Source organism: Bos javanicus, chromosome 13 (assembly GCF_032452875.1).
Source record: "Bos javanicus breed banteng chromosome 13, ARS-OSU_banteng_1.0, whole genome shotgun sequence".
In the NCBI taxonomy this organism is placed as follows: domain Eukaryota; kingdom Metazoa; phylum Chordata; class Mammalia; order Artiodactyla; family Bovidae; genus Bos; species Bos javanicus.
The window spans coordinates 54,984,971-55,002,250 of NC_083880.1; the positions used below are offsets into that span (position 1 = coordinate 54,984,971).

The 17,280-nt window shown below is 57.8% G+C and overlaps 2 protein-coding genes and 1 long non-coding RNA gene across 5 annotated transcripts in view; 2 read left to right on the forward strand and 1 right to left on the reverse strand.

The window, feature by feature from the left end:
- The window catches only part of LAMA5 (laminin subunit alpha 5), a 51,647-nt gene extending 45,942 nt beyond the window's left edge, over nucleotides 1-5,705 (forward strand). Inside the window, exons 59-80 of the mRNA XM_061436976.1 lie at nucleotides 70-249; nucleotides 344-492; nucleotides 570-740; nucleotides 838-974; nucleotides 1,058-1,211; nucleotides 1,331-1,464; nucleotides 1,539-1,701; nucleotides 1,815-1,940; nucleotides 2,033-2,181; nucleotides 2,276-2,408; nucleotides 2,486-2,632; nucleotides 2,731-2,861; nucleotides 2,973-3,137; nucleotides 3,231-3,369; nucleotides 3,460-3,605; nucleotides 3,692-3,884; nucleotides 3,973-4,137; nucleotides 4,241-4,403; nucleotides 4,528-4,661; nucleotides 4,737-4,830; nucleotides 4,905-5,024; nucleotides 5,165-5,705. Coding sequence (XP_061292960.1) covers nucleotides 70-249; nucleotides 344-492; nucleotides 570-740; nucleotides 838-974; nucleotides 1,058-1,211; nucleotides 1,331-1,464; nucleotides 1,539-1,701; nucleotides 1,815-1,940; nucleotides 2,033-2,181; nucleotides 2,276-2,408; nucleotides 2,486-2,632; nucleotides 2,731-2,861; nucleotides 2,973-3,137; nucleotides 3,231-3,369; nucleotides 3,460-3,605; nucleotides 3,692-3,884; nucleotides 3,973-4,137; nucleotides 4,241-4,403; nucleotides 4,528-4,661; nucleotides 4,737-4,830; nucleotides 4,905-5,024; nucleotides 5,165-5,292 — 3,221 coding nt within the window. The 3' untranslated portion in view covers nucleotides 5,293-5,705. The remainder of the gene's footprint in view (nucleotides 1-69; nucleotides 250-343; nucleotides 493-569; nucleotides 741-837; nucleotides 975-1,057; nucleotides 1,212-1,330; nucleotides 1,465-1,538; nucleotides 1,702-1,814; nucleotides 1,941-2,032; nucleotides 2,182-2,275; nucleotides 2,409-2,485; nucleotides 2,633-2,730; nucleotides 2,862-2,972; nucleotides 3,138-3,230; nucleotides 3,370-3,459; nucleotides 3,606-3,691; nucleotides 3,885-3,972; nucleotides 4,138-4,240; nucleotides 4,404-4,527; nucleotides 4,662-4,736; nucleotides 4,831-4,904; nucleotides 5,025-5,164) is intronic.
- A 157-nt stretch (nucleotides 5,706-5,862) lies between these two features.
- On the reverse strand, nucleotides 5,863-11,696 carry ADRM1 (ADRM1 26S proteasome ubiquitin receptor). Of its 3 annotated transcripts, none has more exons than XM_061436979.1 (10): nucleotides 11,533-11,696; nucleotides 10,602-10,815; nucleotides 9,842-9,958; nucleotides 8,370-8,493; nucleotides 7,944-8,030; nucleotides 7,308-7,389; nucleotides 6,850-7,082; nucleotides 6,545-6,702; nucleotides 6,296-6,398; nucleotides 5,863-6,093 (listed from the first exon to the last, which is right to left on the reverse strand). In XM_061436979.1, exons 2-10 carry the CDS (start codon nucleotides 10,812-10,814, stop codon nucleotides 5,987-5,989), a joined length of 1,224 nt encoding a protein of 407 aa, XP_061292963.1. In that variant the 5' UTR covers nucleotide 10,815; nucleotides 11,533-11,696; the 3' UTR covers nucleotides 5,863-5,986. The 3 variants fall into 3 exon arrangements, with proteins under 3 accessions (XP_061292963.1, XP_061292964.1, XP_061292962.1); XM_061436980.1 differs by lacking the exon at nucleotides 11,533-11,696 and adding an exon at nucleotides 11,270-11,455; XM_061436978.1 differs by lacking the exon at nucleotides 11,533-11,696 and adding an exon at nucleotides 11,030-11,255.
- A 135-nt stretch (nucleotides 11,697-11,831) lies between these two features.
- On the forward strand, nucleotides 11,832-12,997 carry LOC133259443 (uncharacterized). The gene is made up of 2 exons (XR_009740391.1): nucleotides 11,832-12,084; nucleotides 12,574-12,997. It is a non-coding gene; the product is annotated as an uncharacterized LOC133259443 (long non-coding RNA).
- Nucleotides 12,998-17,280: the final 4,283 nt, after the last annotated feature.

Genomic DNA, 17,280 nt, shown 5'->3' on the forward strand with positions numbered 1-17,280 from the left:
GGGTCTTAGTGGTCTCCCCAGATAAGGATGAGGCCCCTCCCCACTGAGCCTCCACACGGCTCACTGCAGATGAGACAAGCAAGAAGATAGCCCATGCCAAGGCCGTGGCCGCTGAGGCCCAGGACACAGCTGCCCGCGTGCAGTCCCAGCTTCAGGACATGCACCGGAACGTCGAGCAGTGGCAGGGCCAGTACAAGGGCCTGCAGAGCCAGGACCTGGGCCGTGTGGTGCTCGATGCTGGCCGCTCAGGTGGGTCCTGGGGCACAGTGCCCCGACGGTGGGTGAGCCAGGGTGGGCAGGCCAGGCATGCAGGGCCTCCTTCCCCTCCGTTCCCTGCCTGCAGTGTCCACCCTGGAGAAGACGCTGCCACAGCTGCTGGCCAAGCTGAACCTCCTGCAGGACCGCGGGGCACACAATGCCAGCCTGGCTCTGTCAGCCAGTATCGGCCGCGTGCGGGAGCTCATCGCCCAGGCCCGTGGTGCCGCCAGCAAGGTGGGTGCGAGTGCCAGGGCCAGGTGGGCATCTGGGAGACCAGGAGGTGGACACTGATGGGCCGTGTGTCCCCACAGGTCAAGGTGCCCATGAAGTTCAACGGGAGCTCAGGGGTGCAGCTGCGCACCCCTCGGGACCTCACCAACCTCGCCTCCTCCACTGCCCTGAAGTTCTACCTGCAGAGCCCAGAGCCCACAGCTGGCCAGGTCACAGGGGACCAGTTTGTGCTGTACATGGGCGGCCGCCAGGTAGCAGGCGGGCTCTGCGGGCTGGGTGGAGCTGGGCGCCAGGCTGGAGCGGGGGGGGCGCCCGAGGCCCTGCCCCACTGAGTCTCCTGTCACCCAGGCCACCGGCGACTACATGGGTGTGGCTCTGCGGGGCCATAGGGTGCACTGGGTGTACCGCCTCGGTGGGGCAGGGCCTGCAACCCTCAGCATCGACGAGGACATCGGGGAGCAGTTTGCGGCCGTCAGCATTGACAGGTGGGACACCCGGTCCCCACAGCACTCCCCCACCTCCGAGTGTGGCCACGTGTCCACACCTCACCTCCCACCTCTGCCCTCAGGATCCTCCAGTTTGGCCGGATGTCTGTCACGGTGGAGAATCGGATGGTCCAAGAGACCAAGGGAGACACGGTGGCCCCTGGGGCTGAGGGGCTGCTCAATGTCCAGCCGGACGATTTCGTCTTCTACGTGGGGGGCTACCCCAGCAACTTCACGGTGAGCCTGGCCAGCCTGGGTACGCAAGCTGCCCTGCCCGCCTGTCCCACGAAGTCCTGCTCAGTGTCTGGCCCAAGCTCCCCACTGGGGTCTGCCCTGACTGCGCACTGTGCCCACAGCCCCCCGAATCCCTACGCTTCCCCGGCTACCGGGGCTGCATCGAACTGGACACACTCAATGAGGAGGTGGTCAGTCTCTACAACTTCGAGAAAACCTTCCAGCTGGATACAGCTGTGGACAAGCCTTGTGCCCGGTACGTGTGGTCTGAGCCGACCCTCGCTCCGACTCTGCCCACCCTCGGCTGACCCTCCCACCTCTGACCGGCAGCTCCAAGTCGACTGGGGACCCGTGGCTCACAGATGGCTCCTACCTGGACGGCTCCGGTTTTGCCCGCATCAGCATGGAGAGCCAGCTCAGCAACACCAAACGCTTCGACCAGGAGCTGCGGCTCGTGTCCTACAGAGGCATCATCTTCTTCCTGCAGCATCAGGCATGTCCGCTGTCCATGCCCCTACCCTACCCCCACCATCCACGCCCCCCCCGCCAGCTGTCCACACCCTCTCCCCTGCCCCGCTGGCTGTGCTGACCCTCCCCTTTCCCCAGGACCAGTTCCTGTGCCTGGCTGTGCAAGAAGGCAAACTAGTGCTCCTCTATGATTTTGGCGCAGGCCTGAAGGAGGCCAGCCCGCTGCAGCAGCCTCCGCCACAGCTGACTGCAACCAGCAAGGCGGTAAGGCCGGCTTCAGAGAAGGCCCTGGGTGGGGAGGGGCAGTGGGGGTCGCAGCTCCCCTGAAGGTGCCCACCTGTGCCGGCGCCTCCCAGATCCAGGTGTTCCTGCTGGGGGGCAATCGGAAGCGCGTGCTGGTGCGCGTGGAGAGGACCACGGTGTTCAGCGTGGAGCAGGAGAACGTGCTGGAGCTGGCTGACGCCTACTACCTGGGGGGCGTGCCGCCCAGCCAACTGCCTGCCAGGTGAGCACTGGCCTGGGGCGAGGGGTGGGGGTGGGGGTGCAGGGCCTGGGGAGGCCACCACTGCGGCTCATCCCGTGGACACTGGTGCCTGCAGCCTGCGGCAGCTCTTCCCCTCTGGAGGCTCTGTGCGAGGCTGCATCAAGGGCATCAAGGCCCTGGGCAAGTACGTGGATCTCAAGAGGCTGAACACCACGGGCGTCAGCGCCGGCTGCACTGCTGACCTGCTGGTGAGCCCCTCCCGCCCCCAGCCACGTGCACACCCTTTCTGGCTGCCACCGCAGGCCCTCACAGTCGCCCCCTGCAGGTGGGACGGGCCATGACTTTCCACGGTCACGGCTTCCTGCGCCTGGCACTCCCCAGCGATGCCGTTCCCCTCACGGGTGACGTCTACTCTGGCTTTGGCTTCCGCAGCAGCCAGGACAGCGCTCTGCTCTTCCAACGAGAGTCCCCGGTGCGTCTGCCCCACCACCAGGGCAGCAGGGTGGGGGTGTGTGGCCAGAGGGAGTCTGGGCCCCCAGCCTGGCTCACTGACCCAACCATACTCCACAGGGTGGGCCATGCGAGGTGACCCTGCAGCAGGGTCACGTGACCCTCCGGCTGGCCAGGACTGAGCTGAAGACACAAGAGCGTTTTGATGATGGGGCCCCCCACTACGTCACTTTCTACAGCAACAGCACGGGGTGAGCCTGGCTCACCTGGCCTCTCCAGGGAAGGGGGACAGAGCTGAGGGTTTAGGGACAATGCACTGTGGGTTGGGTGGCAGGATGGGGAAACACCACTCTCCCCACCAGGGTCTGGCTCTACGTGGATGACCAGCTTCAGGAGATGAAGCCCTACCGGGGGCCACGGCCCCAGCCTCAGCCCGAGGGGCCCCCTCAGCTCCTCCTGGGGGGCTCGCCCAAGTCCAGTGACATTCGTAACTTCAGTGGCTGCATCAGCAATGTTTTTGTGCTGCGGTGAGCGGAGTGGGCATGGGGGGGACACTGTTTGCTGGCAAGAACCTGCTGACTTGGCCCCAGCCACTGACCTGCACCCCTCACCCTCCACAGGCTCCTGGGGCCTCAGCGCGTGTTTGACCTGCAGGAGAACCTGGGCAGCTTCAATGTGAGCTCAGGCTGCGCTCCAGCCCCTCGCACCCAGCTCCTGGAGCAGGTCCCGCAAGGGCTGCGGGCCACTGTCTCTCGGAAGGTAGGGTACAGGAGGGGTGTGGGCGGCGGGGCTGGGGTAGGCAGAAAGCCACCTCCTCATGTCCCTGCACCCCCATCCGATCCCCCCCAGGCTGCCCGCCGAAGCCGGCAGCCTGCCCAGGACTCTGCCTGCTTGCCACCTGGGTCCCTCAGGACCATGCGAGACACCTACCAGTTTGGGGGTCCCCTGACCAGTTACCTGGAGTTTGCACATGTTCCGGCCTCCCCCAGTGACTGGTAAGCCTTGGTGGGGACCAGGGTCGGGGGGTGCCACAGTGGGGTGGAGGTAGGGCACAAGGCTGATGCCCGTGCTTGGCTTCCAGGTCACAGCTCTCCATGCTCGTCCGCCCACATGCCCCCCGAGGGCTCCTGCTCCTTGCTGTCCCTCAGACAGCCAGCAGCCCCTCCCTGGTTCTCTTCCTGAACCACAGACGTTTTGTAGCTCAGACCGAAGGCCCTGGGCCCCAGCTCCAAGTCCAGAGCCGCCAGCGTTCACGCACTGGCCAGTGGCATACGGTGAGGGACTGGGAGAGGGGACACGGGGCGGGAGGTAGGGGGGGGCATCTGGGAACTCCCACTCTGATGTGCCTCTCCCCACCCCCAGGTGTCCGTGCGCTGGGAGAAAAGTCGGATCCAGCTGATGACAGATGGGGTCTGGGCCCATAGCCAGGAGGAGCCAGGCCGGCAGCACCAGAGGCAGCAGGGCCCCCGGCCACACACACTCTTTGTGGGGGGCCTTCCTGCCGGCGGCCACAGCCCCAGGCTCCCGGTGAGCACCACCTCACCCAGCCTCCCACCCCTCCCCAGCCAGACACTGTCCACCTTCCTAGCACCCCAAGGGCCTGACCCCAGCCCACTCTGTGTTCCTACAGGTGGCCATCAGCAGCCCTGAGTTCAGGGGTTGTGTGAAGAGGCTGAGGCTGGATGGGCGGCTCCTGAGGGCCCCCACGCGGATGGTGGGGGTCACACCCTGCTTCTCAGGGCCCTTGGAGAAGGGCCTGTTCTTCACAGGCAGCGGGGGAACCGTCACTCTAGGTCTGTCTCTGACTGGTGCCCTCCCAGTCCTCTTGGGGTGGCCGGGGGGGGGCAGAATAGTGATACCCAGAAAGGGTGGGGCCTGGGGCCAAAGCCCTCCTCCTCTCACGGCCCCTCCTTGCAGACACCCTGGGGGCCACACTGCCCGACGTAGCCCTGGAGCTGGAGGTGCGGCCCCAGACAGCCACCGGCCTGGTCTTCCACTTGGGCCGGGGCCAGACGCCCCCGTACCTAGAGCTGCAGGTGCTGGGGAAACAGGTAAGACAGGTGTGAGCCTCAGCCTCGGGGTGGGATCAGGGCTGGCAGGGGCCTCCTGACCTCTCACACCCCCAGGTCCTGCTGTGGGCAAACGACGGCGCTGGTGAGTTCTCCACGCTGGTGACACACCCCGCAGCACTGTGTGATGGACGCTGGCACCGACTGGCAGGTACGTGAACAGCCCCTGGCCCCGTGGCTTGTGAGAGACCTCCCAGCCCGGCCACAAGGAAGCTGTGCTTGCAGTGACCAAAGGCGGGAACGTGCTCCGGCTGGAGGTGGACCAGCAGAGCAACCACACCCTGGGCCCGGCACCGGCCACCTGGGCCAACACCCTGGTGCCGCTGCATCTCGGGGGCCTGCCGGGTGAGTGCGGCCTCGGCCTGGGGGCAGGGGGAGGGGGAAGGCTGCCCTGGGCACCAGGCGCTGAGGCTGAGAGTGGGGAGCCCAGGCCTGATGAGACACCAGCCTCTGCTCCAACTGGGCCCTTTCCTCCTCTCCCTCAGAACCCTGGAAACGGCCTCACTACAACGGCTGCATGCGGAATCTGGTGCTGAACCAGGTGTCTGTCACCTGGCCTCGCACTGCGGGTGTGCAGGGGGCAGTGGGGGCCAGCGGCTGCCCAGCCACGTAGCACAGCCACCCCCGGGACCCCAGCCGACAGCTCCAGCAGCCGCACGAGGGGGTCTTCTGGAGTCCACAGGTGGTCTGCCCCATCAGGCAGGGTCTTGCCCCCCAGAACCCCCAGCCCCTCCACCCAATGTGCAGACACCACCACCCTCAGCTGCCTTCTTAGATGAAGTCTGTGTGTATTTATCTAGATTCCAGATTCTATGGGTAATAAAGTCTTATTTCTGGGAATGGTTTTAAGTTATATCTAAACTTCCTAAAGGAAAGGGTAAATAACACTGTAAAATGGGGGTTTGTATTTTTTATCTTTCAATTTAATTATGAAATTTCCCTTCCGCCAATATTCAATAATAGGAAAGCTGTAAATCACAGGTCCCCCTGCTTCTTGAAACAAAAATTAAAAAGTAACTTGTGTAACTGAGTGTCGACTTTAAATGTAGAAAAAGAAAAGCAGCCCAGTGGGCCTGGAGGCCCGAGCCCAGCACGACTGTCCCTCTGAGTCAGAACCCGGGCCCAGAGGAGCTTCTTGCACCCAACTCCCGTCAGCCCACCCTGGCACGCAGACAATCCAGAGTTGGCAGATAAAAGAAAAGACTTTTACTGATTAGCACGTTGGGGCAAAGGTGAGAGGGTGCGATCACAAACGCCACTACTGAGGCCAAATGACCTGGGGGTTGAGCCCTCGTGGCTGCAGCAACCTAATCCAGGCTCATGTCCTCTTCTTCATCCTTCTTGTCCTTCCCATCGCCCTCCTGCTGCTCGGGGCTGGCGCTATTCTGCATGGCTTTGGCAAATGCTTCCACGTCTAAAACGCATTAAAAAGCCTGACGTGACCTTTCCAGCCCCGGGCCCAGCACTGCTGACTAGGGGACAGGAGGTGAGAGCCAGCCGGAGGCCAGGTCATCAGACTAGGCATCCTCTGCACGTGGGGGAAGCCTTTCTTTTCAACTACAAGGAGACAATCTCTGCCTCACCTGTGGCCGAGGGGTGGGGGCGCAGGTACTTACCACCCTTGTTGGCGGCCTCCACAGCCTCCGCGGGCAGCCCAAACTGGCACATGAGGGGGCCCAGCTGCCCTGAGGCCAAGGCCGCACTGAACATGCCGAGGGCCTGTGGGAAGAGCCAGGCACCTGAGTCCATAAGAGAGCTGAAGGGGACCGCAGGAACCAAGACGCTTGATGCCAGGGGCTGTGCTGCAGACGGGCAAGTGTCCCCTACACCAAGCTTCCCGCAGGACACCTGGGCCATGTGTCTACCTGCTGGAACTGGGGTGAGGTCAGCGTGTTCTGGATCTCCTCTGCGGTCTGTGGCAGGGACTCCCCTGATGGCAGGTAGGGCAGCAGGCGCTCCTGGACATCCGCGTTGGCAAGGATGGGGGCCATGATCTCAGGTGTCAGCACGCTGGCCAGGTCAACTAGGGCACAAGCAGTGGCCGTCAGCGGCTGGACGCCAGCCAGGATGCCCATGCGGGAGGACAGTGACACTCAGCTGTGGAACTTCCGGGCGTGGTGTGGTGAGGTGAGGTGAGGCAAGAGAGGCAGGGGCAGAGGCTCAGTGTTACCTTGTTGGCCGCCTCCCGGCCCAGCCGGCACACTCATGGTAGCCAGGATGCTCTGCAGGTCGCTGAGCTGGATGGGCTGGGCGGGGCTGGCTGCTGTGCTGGCTCCGTCACCTGAGCTGGGCGCGGGGCTCGGGCTGGTCGCTGAGGCAGCTGCTGGAGCGGAAGGGGCTGGGGTGGCGCGAGTGGAGGAGGTGGTGGAGGACGGGGTGACCGCTGCTGACTGGCTCCGGGAGCTGGGGAGAGCGAGGGAACACTGGAGGGTGACATGCCCACAAAGGCACCACAACACATCCATCCTGCCCCAGACCTCATTGTGCTGCCAGGTCTCTGGGAGAAGTCTGAACCTTGAAAAGGACAGGCCTCCCCAGGTGCCTACTCCATCCTTCAGCATCTCCTATGTCCAGCCTCTGTGAAGGAGGAACACCTGGTGAAACCAGAGAGCCAGGGGTGAGGCTCACCTGGATGAAGAGCTGCTTGCTGGAGGCCCTCCGCTCCCCAGTAAGCTGGCCAGGCCCGGCCCGGTCAGGGCCCCCAGGCCACCTGCAAGGAGCAAGGACACGCAGTTCAACACTCAGGCCTGGCCAGAGGCCCCCTCCCCCACCACAGAGCAGACCCACCCAGCACTACAGCCCAGGGACAAGCAGGGGAAGGAGCAGAGCAGGCCTGTCTGCGGGGGCCCAGGGCTGGGACTCCTCAGGCGTGTTCTGGCAGCTTAACCCACTAAATCTATCATTTCTCCATCCCATGACAATACCAACGCACCCCGGTTCAAGGACAGAGTCCAAATTCAGTACAAAGTAACAAGCGTTTCCCCAACAGACAAGCCAACCTGGGAGACCAGGGGGCCCAGGCAGGATCCCTGTCGCATGTTCTTAGGCCCTGCTCCTCAGCCAGCTGTGCTCCCCTGAAATATGGAATTGTGTCCTCCCTGGGGGCCCTGGAAGGCCTTGCCCACCTGGTGCCAGGTCAATCCCTAAGGCAAACCAGGCCCCTGCCCAGGGAAGCCAGCACACAGACATGGCTGACAGAGCTGATGAGAAGCTGCAAGCTGCCGACTCTGTTACTAAGAGGCGCCCAAGCCCTCGGCGTGTTACCCAGTCCTCCGAGGCCGGCGGGCCCGATGAGCTGCATGAGTTGGCTGTGGCTCATGTTCCCCAGCAGGCTCTGCAGGCCACCCTCCCCTGCAGGACAGAAGGTGCTCAGATTGGGGCTGCGGTGGCCAGGGGCCTCCAGCTGGGTCTGCCCCCACCCCTCCGCCGCCACCAAGGTCCTGGGGGCGGCCCCCATCTCAGCTGACCCTGAGCTGTGCGCTGAGTGTCTCCTGCCAGGAGCCAGCGCAATAGGGCTCACAGACGGGTCACCAACTGAAGACAGGAGCAGGGACCAACTCCGGAACCGCCCCAAGGGGCTCCTAACCTGGATCCTCCACCTCCGCTTAGCCACCGGCCCACACCACCCAGGGTCCACGTCAGCGGAAACCGACTCCAACCTCACAGCACATCCGGGAAGGTGACCATTACCGCCCAGCGCAGACAGCTCGTGGCCTCCGCTCCCACTCGCCCCCAGGGCTCCGGGCATCGGCGGGTTGTTCAGATACTCGTTGACTTTCCGGCAGTGCTCCTCATCCTGGTCCGTCTTGGGCTCCTGTGGGGAGGACACAGCAACAGGCGCAACTGAGCAGCCCAGCCATCTTACAGGCGGGGAGACTGACGCGCTAGGAGCACTTGGCACACAAGCAACCCTATCCTCCAGGATGAGGCTGTGTGACCGTCTTAAACCACAAATCCCGGATGTCCCTGGTGGTCCAGTGGTTAGGACTTCACCTTCCACTGCAGGGGGTGAGGGTTCAAGCCCTAGTCAGGGACCTAAGATCCCACATGCCTCAGGGCCAAAAAAAACAAAATATAAAACAGGAAGCAATATTGTAACAGATTCAATAAAGACTTTAAAAATGGTCATCAAACCTTTTTTTTAATTAACTTACTTTTTACTGAAGGATAACTGCTTTACCGAATTTTGCTGTTTTCTATCAAACCCCAAGTCGAAGTTAAAAAAAAAAAAAAAACACTCAAATCCTTCAACACATGTAATGCTGTAAAATAACCCTGTTATCACACCACTGTCACCAACCAGCCCTGGCCTGCAGCCCTCCAGAGTTAGCTGGGTGCTGATGATGAGCACTTAGGCATGCAGGGGGTCATCAGGCAGCATCACCCTGAGGGCACCCCCAGAACTTCGAGACAGAGCACCCATGACCGGTGCACTGCCACCCAGAGACCCCCAGAACACACCAAAAGGGAAGACACAAGACAGAGCCACCACACAGGGTTCGCCCTGGCTTCCGGTCTGTGCTTATGACCCTGGAGGGGGCACTGGGAGACCAGCAAATCACAGGCAGAGATGGGACCCGGCCCAGAAATCATTCCTGTAAGTGACCCAGGGATTTCCAGCCTCGAAAGGGCCCCAAAGCCAAGCTACACACTCTGGACTCTGGCAGAGCCCACTACAACAACCCGCCCTCACACCGCACCCCTACTCCCCACACACGGTGACACTCTTGAATCTTTTGGTTCCATGGCAAGCAGGGTCAGCACCAGCTGGTAAGGGAAAGCAAACTCTACCATCAGAACAGCTAATTCTGACAAGCTGGCACTTTTCAAAAATTGTGTTTGAAAATAAAGTAACATAGGTCATTCAAACAACAATATTTTCTGGTTATCTACTATACGCTAAGCACTGAGCCTGGGTCTCCTGCATTGCAGACAGATTCTTTAGCACCTGTGCTACCAGGCAAATCCATTATTTTATACACTGAATAGAATTAGAAAACAGACCTAATTACTGCCTTCGTGGAATATGACTTGTATATGAAGGGGTTTTGGGGAAAAACAAAAAACAAAAAACCCACAGAAATCCAAAGGCCCCATGAGCAAATTTCTAACCTAATTTTATGACAATATTTTAAGAGAAAAAGGAAACAAAACCTGCATACCTGCATCCAGAAGAAGAGTCGTTTGGACCCTGCCTTAAACTTGAGCACGTAGACCCTCCCGCTGGGGCACTGTGGCACGCGCTTGAACTCACAGTCATCGGGGAAGATGATCAGATCCTAAAGAGAGGCACTGCTGGGCCCCAGGACCTCCAGGAACACAGGCCGGGCCCGGGCCTGGGGTTGTGTGGCGGGCTGGGCAGAGGCCCCGGGACACAGAGACCAAGCCCCTCACCAGCAGGGTCTGTGCAGGGCAGACAAACGAGGGTCACAGGCACCCCAGGAAGGTCGTGAGGGCCAGGAGAGGGGCCCGGTACTGAACAGGGAAGGGGGGTTTCCGGCTCCTGGAGGATTTTTGATAGAGACGTTTTGGGAGCAACATTCCAAGATGAGTTAAAAAGTCAGCCCTGACCTGCTCCTGAACTTAACAAAAAAACTATACTGTCTGAATAAAATGACTGCTAAAGAAAGCTTTCTAGAGGGCTGTGATCAAGGTCAGGATTTTTACACTTTTTCTCCAGTCTTAGGCACCTCATCTTCAGAGCTTTACACGTACACAGGCGACAGAGGAGATGGACGTGATCGTTGAGACTAGAAAGCCCACAAGCAGATCCACACACCCCACCAACACACTCCAAGCTGTCAACCAGTTGTTTCAAGCCCAGAGCACGGTGTCCTACTGTAAAGACCACGCTGCCCTGACCATTTTGGGGTGGGGGGCGGGTAGGTGTCCTCAAGACAAGGTTCACTCCCAGACACTTACATCTTCCACGTTCCCCGATGTCCTGTCTTTCCAGCAAAAGTGAATGAGGGAGTCATCCGTCTGCTGAATGTACACAAGCCCTTTCCGTTTATCTGGGGTGACGGTAGTTCCTTTTAATGACATTTTTCCGGCCCGAAACTCCACCAAATACTTGTTGGAGGACCCACGGGAGCCTGGCACCAGGCTTGGAAACAGAGCTCCTGAAGTCGTCATCCTAAAAGAAGCACCACCGCGCAGGCCCGGTCACGACCGCGGACACCCTAACGTCCTCCTCCAATGCTGCGCTCGAAGAGCAGAAGGAAAGCGCCTCTCGCAGCCGGGCCAGGCCTCAGACGCCCGACACCTGCGGCCAGCTCATTCCGGGGTGGGCCGGCCCACGGGGCCAGGTTCTCAGCTTCTGCTCCCGTTTCTCAAACCCCGAAATTTACCTGTGCATCTAAAGCGCATGGCAGCTGGGGACCCTCGTCAACACCATGTTCTGTACATTTTAAATAATCTATTAGCCTGCGGCTCCGAAAGATTTAAAACCTCGAGCTGGGCAGACAGGCCGCTAACACGCTGGATGGCAGGCCAGATTCCGGCCTAAACCTCGCTGCTACCGGACACACGGCCGGTAAACTGCAGCGCGGCTGGCTAGCTCCCCTCGGAGAGAAAACCCGAGCGAGCACCTGGGGAAACGCGAGCCCGGCGGCCGGCGAGGACTTTGCGCGGGTGAAGATCCGCTCCCACCCGCAGGCCCCACCGCCCGGCACTCTCGGCTGCGGGCGCCGCGGGCCCGGGGCGGCGGCCGGGGTGCCCGGGAGCCCCCGTCCGCGCTTGCCCCCAGCCTCTGCGGCCCCAGACGACCCGGCGCCCGCCCGGGGACCGCCGACGTCGCAGGCCCCGCCCCCGACCACCCCCATAACCGTCCCCGCCCCCGACGACCCCGCACCTGGCCCGCGCCGAGACTCCGCCGAGAGGCGCCGTCCGGGTTCGCTCTTCCTCCTCAGCGCCTGCCGGGCCCCGCCGGAACACCCCGCTCGCCCCGCCCCGCCCGCCGCTCTCGCCGCTGATTGGGCTCCGTCAGGAGCGGGGCGGGCGCTAGTCTGCGGGCGATTGGCGAGGGCCGCCGCCCGTCTCGTCACCGGCCCGCCCCCGCGCCGGCGGCTCTCTTCCGGAGGAAGCGCGGGCCGGGGGCCCGCGGGCCAGAGCGGCCCCTATTGTTGCTGTGTCATAGGGGCGCGGCGGCGGCCCCTGGCGGCGACGTCGGGAACGGCGAAGCGGTCGCAGGCCGAGCAGCTGGCGTTGGATCTGGGACCGCGAACCGGGCGGGGGCCCCTGCGGGGCGCGGGGCAAGGTGTCTCAGGTGTGCTGACCGTGCGGGACGCCAGGTTCCTAGACCTGGGGAAGTAGTCGCCGGCTTGGGGGAGGGATGTCATAGGACGGCGGGGCCGTGCGGTGTCTTCGAGTCCCTGGGGGAAGGTGACTGCAGCCCTGGACTCAGGTGCGTGGGCCCAGCGTCCTCCCGACGAGCGGTGGTCTCCTGGGAGCCCGTGCGACGCACAACGCCGCTGCCCTGCGCCCCCAGACCCTCTTGAGAACTACCCTCCATCCTCCCTGTGCCCTGGGGGTCCCCCAACCCCCAAAACAGTGACGGCGTGACTGTTTCCCCATCCTCCCCAGACCCCCTATAATCTGCCGACAAGGCTGCGCCTTCATTCCTTGTCTGGTGTGTGGTGTGTGCAGTCTGAACCGAATGAAATCAGCTGTCCTGCACACACTGGAGGAGGGGAGCGGCAGCGCGGCCTTCTCATTCCTTTACTCCCCTTCACTTACACTTTGTAGTTTCTGCAGAGCAGCACACACACCTGGAGCCCATGCTACACATGATGTGTGACTCCCCGCTCCAGAGGCAGGGCCATCCTCAACTGTGTGGCCACCTCCATGCCCGCTTGATTTACCATCAACCCAGAGAAATCTGCTTCCCTTGTAGCTCCGTTGGTAAAGAATCTGCCTGCAATGCAGGAAACCTGGGTTTGATTCCTGGCTCCGGAAGATCCGCTGGAGAAGGAAACGGCAACCCAGCCCAGTATTCTTGCCTAAAGAATCCCATGGATAGAGCAGCCTGGCAGGTTACAGTCAATGGGGTTGCAAGAGCAGGACACGACTTAGCTAGCCCCTACCACCACCACCACAGAGGAACCTGGCGGGCTACAGTCGTCCATGCGGTCTCACAAGAGCTCGCCACCACTTAGCGACTAAACCACAACCATCATGAATACGTAAAATCCATTTTTAAGCTTTTTTTTTTAAAAGGTATAAAAGTGAAAACTTCTTTTATTCAACATTGTTTTGAGATGTATCCATGTTGACCTCCTGTGTAACATTCTGATGGATAAAACACCACAAGTTCTGTACCGATTGCTTTGTGATCTAAAGAGTCTCTATTTTTTTTTTTTTTTTTTTTTTGGTTTGGAAAAATAGAGCTGGTTTTCATTTTAAAATATTTATGTTGATAAGAAATGTGTTTTTTAATTAATATTTAAAATTTCTAATATGGTAAATATCCATAGATAAAACCCATGTATGCAAAAGCTCTATGGGGATCCTTGATAGTTTTTGAGAGTCTAAAGAGTTCCAGAGACCAAAGTGACGGGAACAGAGACCCGTGAAGAAATTCAGTGGCCTGTGACTGGGGTCACGACACCCGCAACAGTACCATCCCGCGCACTCTGTGAAACCAGGAAGAAGACAGTAAGAAAACCACCTGGCTTCCCTGAGGAGGGACTGGCAGGCAGGGGTCACTGTCCAAAGTCTTGGGAAGCTCAAAAGCGGCCAGCAGGGGCCATAGGGAAAGCAACTTTCTAGAACCTGAAGACCCTTCTGGGCAGTGACTGCGGTGGGGCCTCAAATGAGCACTTCCTTATCCCAAACCAAGGGAGCTTGTGTCCTGGGAGGCTCAAAAGAGAAAGCTTTATACATTTTCACTGGTTTCTGTGAAAAACCAGTAAGGAGACAAGCTACCGGTAGATGGCCATCGTGGAGGCCAGTCCATGTGCCCCCTACCCCCGACCCTCCACCCCAGTATGGACTCTGTGAACTGGGCCCCACAGCAGAAAAAGCAAACCCAGTCCCTTGCTCTGAGCCTCGGCACCTCCCCCAGGTGAAAGGCAAGGGCTGCAGTGACTGTGGGCGCAGGGAGGCTCGACAAGGAAGCTGGCGAAGAAGTGCCCAGACACCTCCTAAGGAGGGTGTACAGATGGCCTGATGTGCAGGAAAGGATGGTGGACAGCATTATTCATAAGGGAAATGCAAATTAAAACACATGGATTAGAATGGCTTAAAAAAGGAAAAGCGACAGTACTAAGTGCTGGGGAGTCTTTGGTGCTGGAAATACAAAATGGCCCAGCCACTTAAAAAAACCATTTGGCAGGTGGCTTTTGTTGTTGTTTTCTTTTTCTTTAATTATAGATTTTCTTTTTTAGGGCAATTTTATGTGCACACCAAAACTGAACAGAAAGTACAGAGTTCCCACACACCCCGTCCAACAGCCCCGCCACCACCCACATCCCCCACCAGAGCTGTGTGTTTGCTACAATCCATGCTCAAACGCTGGAGAAGGAAATGGCAACCCACTCCAGTATTCTTGCCTGGAGAAGCCCATGGACAGAAGAGCCTGGAGGGCTACAATCCATAGGATCGCAAAGAGTCAGACACGATTGAAGCAATTTAGCACATACTCATATGTGGACACATCACGTCACCGAGTCCAGAGTTTATATCAGAGTTCACGCTCCGTCATACATCCACATGTTCAGACAAATGCTTAGCGACGTATGTGCATCTTTACAGTATCACACAGAGCATGCTCACCACCCTGAAAAGCTGATGTCCTCTCCCTGTCCGTCCCTCCCTCTTGCTTAATCCCTAGCAACCACTGATTTTTTTTCCAGTTTTTTATTATGGTAAAATGGCACATAACAGAAAGTTTACCGTCCTAATCGCTCTTTAAGTGTTGAGTTCAGTGGTCGTAAGTACATTCATAACGCTGTGCAGCTATCACCACCATCCATCTTCAAACTTCTCATCTGGGAAAACTGAAACTCCATCTCATTAGACACCGACTCCCCATCGCCCTCTTCCCCCAACCCACCACCATTCTACTTTCTGTCAGTATGAATTTGACTGCTCTTGGCACCTATCAAATTATACAGTACTTGTCTTTTGTGTGACTGGCTTTTTTCACTCAGCATAATGTCCTCGGGTTTCATCCATGTTGCAGCATGTGTCAGAATCCCCTTCCTAAGGCTGAGTAATCTTCCGCTGTAAGTATGTCTACACCACATTTTGCTTATGCGTTCATCAGTGCAGGGATGCTTGGGTTATTTCCACGCCTCAGCTATTGTGAATAATGCTGTTGTGAACATGACTTCCCGGGTGTAGCTCGTGGTAAAGATCCTGCCTCCCAATGCAGGAGACATGAGAGACCCTGGTTTAATCCCTGGGTCAGGAAGATCCCCTGGAGAAGGGAATGGCAACCCATTCCCGTATTCTTGCCTGGGAAATCCCATGGACAGGCTGCAGGCTGCGGTCCGTGGGGTCGCAAAGTGTCAGATACGACTAGAGTGACTAAGCACACACAAACATGACCCAACAAACATCACTTCAAGGCCCTGCTTTCAGTTCTTTAGGGGTAAATACTCAGAATGGAATTGCTGGATCATATGGTAATTCTATTTTTAATTTTTTGAGGAACTGCCATACTGTTTGCCACAGTGGCTGTACCATTTTATTCCTACTAACAGTGCACAAATCTTCCTGTTTCCCCACATTCTTGCCCAAACTTGTTTTCTGGATGTTTTGGTTTTTTTTATATACTGGCCATCCTAATGGGTGTGGTATCTCATTGCAGCTTTGTTTTTCATTTCTCCAGTATTAGTGATGTTGAACATGTTTTCACATGCTTATTGGCCATCTGTTTATCTTCTTTGGAAAAATGTTTATTCAAGTCCTTGCCTATTTTTGAATCAGCTTTTTTTGTTGTTACTGAGTTTTAGGAGGTCTCTGTATATTCTAGATATTAATCTGTTATCAGATGTTTGATTTGCAAATATTTTCTCCCACTCTTTGGGTTGCCTTTTTACTCTGATGCTAGTGTCTGATGCACAAAGTATGTTTAAATTTTCATGAAGTACAACTTGCTTATTTTTCTTCTCTTGTTGCCTGTGTCTTTGGTGTTATAGCCAAGAAATAATTGCCACATCCAAAGTTGTGAGCTTTGTGTTCTATCTTTTCTTCTAAGAATTTATTGTTTAGGTCTCACATCTAGACCTTTGATACATTCTAATTTTTGTAAATGGTGTGAGGTCAGGGTCAACTCCATTCTTTTGCATATGATTGTCCAGTTTCCCAGCACCATGTGTTGAAAAGACCGTCCTCCTCTCTTGAAGCTTGCCATTAAACTGTGTATGTCGATAGTGATGATGGTTACACAATGGCGTGTCAACTGTACCCGAGGCTGAGTGTCACTGTGTATCAAGGTCTGAATTCCACTTCTTCCACTCACCTGCTCTGAAGCCCCAGGCAAGCCCGTCTTCCTGCACCCCCTCTTCCTCCTCAGTGGGCGGGACCAGATGGTAATTTTGGGGGTTAAGCACCCAGGACGCCAGGCTCAGGCTCTGGCAGCCCTGGGTGCTCTGTGGTCCCCATTGTCAGACACGGTGGCCATGGTGGCGGCCCCACATCTATGTACCTGGGCATTCCCAGGGCATTAAAGTTGCATGAACAGTCTGTCCCTCTGCCCGGAACTCTTGTCGCTACTGGATAGCTCACCCTTCTGGAAAGCACACAGCCACTGGGCACCTCGAGCAGCAGTCAGGCACAGGGACCGCCAAGTCCAGCTGGCTGACACTGTGTTCTGGGTATTTCATTGCTTCTGGCAATGGGCTCCAGCCCCCGGAGAACCCACACCCCTTCCTCCCTCTTGCGTGCCCCTTAGCCCCCTCTTCACTGTAACAAGCAGTTTTCTGAGACAATCTGTTTGCTGGGCCAGTCCTACAGGACTACAGTCCAAACATCTGTCGCCTAGTCTCCAGGACACATCCACAGCCAATTTGCAGTCCTTTCCAGAGAGGCCAGAGCAGCAGACAGTGAAGAAGTGTTCAGTCCAAAACAAATGTCAGCTGCCGCCCTTTGCGACGAACTCTACTCAAAACCAGGGTTTAACATCTATCTCCACTGACCTGTCCAGTCCTCCCCCAAATCTGCGAATGACTGGTTCCGTTTACATGGACGAACGCTGACAGTTACTACATATTATAAAATTATGACAATAAAGCCACTTCATTACGTGTTTCTTGCCTGACCTTTTCCTGCTGCACGGATGGGATGAACTGTTCCTGCAGCGATGGAGGGAGGACCCTGTCTATGTGTTGTCGCCCTCTGCAGAGACCAGGGAGCCCTTCGCCAAGCCTCTGGTCCAGGACAGCCAGTTCAGACAGGGAGAGGAACAGGGCCTCCAGTCAAAGGCTGACTGTCCAGGAAACTTGTACCAGGAGATTTTGAAATGGTGTCTTCACTTTGTGAAACCCTTATGCTGAGAACACAGGATAGTGAAGCCCAAAGATGACGAATATCGAAGGAAAGGCCGCCTAATGTCCTGCAGCGGGTTACAGGCCCTTCTGTCAAGGGACCTGATCTT

Bases quoted from the DNA above. Each gene is read 5' to 3' on its own strand.
- ADRM1 (XM_061436978.1), bottom strand. The intron at 7,083-7,307 runs GTGAGCCTCACC...CGCTCTCCCCAG, and splicing joins GCAAGCAGCTCTTCATCCAG to CTCCCGGAGCCAGTCAGCAG. The intron at 6,094-6,295 runs GTAAGTACCTGC...AATGCGTTTTAG, and splicing joins GGAGGCCGCCAACAAGGGTG to ACGTGGAAGCATTTGCCAAA.